The sequence below is a fragment of the Pseudomyrmex gracilis genome, unplaced genomic scaffold (genome assembly GCF_002006095.1).
Source record: "Pseudomyrmex gracilis isolate BER0280 unplaced genomic scaffold, ASM200609v1 scaffold_1117, whole genome shotgun sequence".
In the NCBI taxonomy this organism is placed as follows: domain Eukaryota; kingdom Metazoa; phylum Arthropoda; class Insecta; order Hymenoptera; family Formicidae; genus Pseudomyrmex; species Pseudomyrmex gracilis.
Window position 1 is genome coordinate 1 of NW_018021701.1, and position 4,462 is coordinate 4,462.

The 4,462-nt window shown below is 34.4% G+C and overlaps 1 protein-coding gene across 3 annotated transcripts in view; it reads right to left on the reverse strand.

The window, feature by feature from the left end:
- Positions 1-750: 750 nt before the first annotated feature.
- The window catches only part of LOC109861884 (multidrug resistance-associated protein 4-like), a 26,346-nt gene continuing 22,634 nt past the window's right edge, over positions 751-4,462 (reverse strand). For all 3 annotated transcript variants that reach the window (XM_020441722.1, XM_020441723.1, XM_020441724.1), the window contains 4 exons: positions 4,039-4,256; positions 2,884-3,964; positions 2,551-2,796; positions 751-2,458 (listed from right to left, as the gene is read on the reverse strand). In XM_020441722.1, coding sequence (XP_020297311.1) covers positions 2,018-2,458; positions 2,551-2,796; positions 2,884-3,964; positions 4,039-4,256 — 1,986 coding nt within the window. In that variant the 3' untranslated portion in view covers positions 751-2,017. The remainder of the gene's footprint in view (positions 2,459-2,550; positions 2,797-2,883; positions 3,965-4,038; positions 4,257-4,462) is intronic.

Here is a 4,462-nt window from a genome sequence, read left to right on the forward strand (position 1 = left end):
TATGATATTATGTTGCAATTTCTAAAGGCGGACATTTTACCGTTGCTGTAGTGTCACAATAATGTTACTGTGATATTTTGCAACGTACTTGCAATATTGCAATCGTGCAATGAAATATTTCTGCAATATTCCTGCAATCGTTTTGTGCTGTATGGGAATTCATGTCCGCGGACGTGACCATAAAATAGACATAGAACGAACGTCCATAAGACATCCTGTGCTATCTGGGAATATTTCAGAAAAAATCAATGTTTTTACATCTATTTCCTAAAATATGCCTGTATAATTGCAAATTACAATTTTAGTGCAAGATTTTGTCACATAATTTTGTAAATGGTTTTTTATCAGGACTACAATAGAAATATATTACGTTAAAGTTGATCAAAAAAAGGAATAGACCAATAAGGATTTAACACTCTTATAAAAGTGAGTATTATATTACAGACTAAATTGCAACTCTTTTCGAAATTGTGGCAAAACTTAAGTAAAAAACTTATGTAACGCGTAACGATTTTGTGTTGGTACTGAAATCTATTCTTCACATTTATCAAATGCTATAAGAATGTTGTCTTATTGATATATTTCTTTTGTTTTTGTTTGAGAAACAATGTCTTTCTTTTTTTTGTTAGAATTGATCTGTAATATTGCTACTGCGCATTATTTAATACTACATTATTTACATATCATTTATGCATATACTTTCATTAATACTTATTTTATTTATATTTTGACAAAATAATATACAAATAACATGTACAATATATAAATAATATATAAGAGAGATGCTTGCAGTTATTATATTCTATAAATACAGTTTATAAAAATATTGAGTTCTTTTCTCTGCAACGATAACAAAGAGCAAGTACTCCTAGCGTTTGTTAAACATTCCAGTTAAGATGAAATGTTTTATAGTGTCGTTACTGGACTGCAAAATTTTACTCAATTTTTTAATGACTTATTTACAGTCTAAGTCTAACAAAATATCTAAAAAAAATCCAAAACTATAATGTTCATGATGTTGATGATAAATATAAATGTTATGTTTTAGGTATTTATTTTATTTCTTATAATTTTTGTTTTACCAAAAATGATAAGAAATATAATTATAAGAAATAAAATGAGAAATTGTTTATAAAAATTTTACACATCACACATACACGGTTTTCTAGTATGTATATTCTACTATAAAAGAAATATAATACTAAGATAAACATTAAAAACCAAACGCATTCTTCTTTCTTTTTAAAATTACATAAAACAAGATTATCCGCATTAGTTATTGTACACATATTTATTATTGTTTTTATGATACACAATAAATTGCAAATCTTTTCAAAATTATGATAAAAATTAAATCAAACTTATGTAACGCGTAACGTCTTTGAGTTTTGCGCATATAATGAAATCTATTCTTTATATCGCTTATAATGAAATCTTTTCTTTGTCAGTCAGTTCGTTTTTATGTATGTTCATGTATATTTATGTAAACGCAAATGCTTATCACATAAAGCGAGAAACGTTTATAGTTTCTGGAAGTATACGAAGCGTAGAGTAGAAAAATATGAGTAAATCTTTTCTTTTCTTTTATTATTATTTTTTTTTATTTTGAAAAACTTGTACTTGACGAGAAAAATACCTCAACGCAATAACCATTATTAGATACGATATAAAAATACGATTCTTTTGATATAGATTTATATATAATAATTCAACATAGTTTTACATAGAAATACATTCAGCATCGCGAACATGTGTTATACTAGCTGCAGTGTCGCGCTTGTGTTTGAAAATATCTTAGAAAACATGCAAATAATTTTTTCCTCTTCTGTAGGTAAACTTCACTCTTATTTATGCTATAATGATTTGTTTCCTTTCCTTTTAATTTTTTTCCTATATGTTTTGCGTACAAATTTACCTACAATTATATGTTTAATTATTTACTTTCATTACTATCAAGATTAAGAATATGAAAACTCGAATTAACAAAAAAGCTTCATGTCGTTCGTCCGATGCGTTATCATGTTTCCCCGTACTTGACGTCATACGCTTGCTTCGCTACCTTGGTCAATTGCTCGTACATACCCGGACCGGTTTCTCTCACTAATGACGTGAATTGACTCTGACTGTTTTGCAGTAACACGTAGGGATGATCATACTCAGCCATGCGACCTTTATCCATCACCAGAACCTTGTCACTGTCCATTATAGTGTTCAATCGATGCGCTATCGTGAGCATCGTACAGGTCGCGAACTTCTTCCTGATGGTGCGCTGAATCAACGCGTCGGTGTGAGGATCCACATTAGCGGTCGCTTCGTCCAACATCAGAATACGATTGTTCCTCAAAATAGCTCTTGCCAAACACACAAGTTGCCTCTGTCCGACACTGTAGTTGCTACCTCTGTCAAACACGCGACTTTCCAGACCATTATTGATAACAGCCGCGTCTTTTAGCTCGACCTGCAGCATATTATCCAGAATGAAATGTTTCACCTTCGATTTACAAAACGAAATTTTTATTTTAATCAAGTACAAATTATTTTTTTGTCAACCTCATCGAGCGCTTCCCATACAGCAAGATCGGAAAACTCGTTGAACGGATCCAGATTACGTCTTAGTGTACCCGAGAACAAAACGGGATCTTGGGGTATAATAGATATCTTGCCGCGCAAATCCTCCAAAGCAATTTGACCCGTATCTATACTGTCAATCTTAATAATTCCTTCCATTTTCGCTAATCGGAAGAGAGCTGTTATAAGTGACGATTTTCCAGCACCTGTTCTTCCCACGATACCAATCTGTATAATAAATTATATGGACATTTTCATTAACTCTTACATGTTTTTACATTTACCATTTATCTCATACTAAATTTTTTTCCATACCTTCTCTCCGGGACGCATTACAATGTTCAAATTCTTGAGAACGTACGGATCGTCATCCGAGTACTTCATATAGACATTGATGAACTGAATGCAACCTGCGTCGGGCCAGCCATTGGGAGCGCTAGCGGGCAGAGACAGATTTTGTCTCTCTTTTTTCTTCAAGTACGCGCCTCTGTCACGCAAATTCGGTTCCGGCGGTAGCTGAATATATTCGAGTACACGTTCCACCGCCATCATCTGGTTTGCCACTTCCGCGCTTTGTCGCATTCCCCATTGAATCAATCCAGTCATTGTCATTACTTGGGTAATAGCCAGTCCGACCTCGCCGCCAGAAAACGTCTGATTGAGCAACAAAAAACTGAAAGTGACGAACGAGGTAAAGACAAAGCAAAACACGTCGAGAGCAAATCCAAACGCCGTGCTGGTCACAATATACATGTAGACAGTGGACGTGTGATAATCTTGCAATTTGTCGAATTCCCGTTTGAGTATGTCCTGAGCGCAGTATGCTCTAATAGTCGTCAGGCCGTTTAGCGTAGCATTCAAGTGAGTGAACACCGGAGATCGTGCTATTCCTTCCAGTCGCTTGATGTTCTTGCTAGTCTTCAAGTAAACTTTCCGGATCCAATAGATAATCATGCTTATGAATATAACCGGCACTAGGAAAATAGGATTGACGATGCAGGTCACTACCAAAGAGCCAATCATCATCAAGTTCATCTGACCGGCGTCGAGGATCACCTTTGGTAACCACTCGTCGATCGTGCCCATGTCCTTAGAAAATCTATTAAGAATCCGTCCGCTCGGGTTGGTGTCAAAAAATCGCATTCCCGTACGGATCAACGCGTTGAACATCATGTCGTGTAGACGCTGACAGCATGTGATGCATGTCTTGTAAAACACCAATGATCTAGTGATGCCGATAAAGAAGATACCCAGCACAATGCCGGTGTAAATATAGATATAAGTAGTCTTCGGCAACAGATTCTCGATGATCGGGTTTGTCTCGTTTGCATAAATATCGTCTGTTAGATTCAAGTGAAGCCTAGTTTTGTACTTTCGCACTTCTTCAATATTGATTCTAGAGAAAATTAAGTAAAACAAGATATTCTTCATGATGATAAATCCCATATAATGTAAGAATATTTTACTTACAGATAAGGCACAAAGTAGTCGCAGAAACTGACGACAAATTGCGTAATAATAAACAGAAGTAAAACAATAATAGCTAAGATCAAATTAGAACCGACTTGGAAAAACTTGATAAATATAGGACCCTTAATCAAACCACGTGATGTCGCTTCCAAACCGTTGTTTATCTGCTCGACATTTTCATCTTCTTCCTCATCGTCCGTAATTTCCGGAGTACGACTCTGTTGAAAAACCGCATTACTGCCTAGATAGCCAAATGTGAAAACTCAATATAAAGCAAATTATTGTACAGATTAAGTTGCTTGCCAATTGCTGTTGTGTTCTTTTTATTTAATGCAACAAAAATGGTTTTGTCAATTCAGTATCACCCAGTACAAAATTTTCCATGTATAAAATTGTATGGACACATTTGATATATATATATATA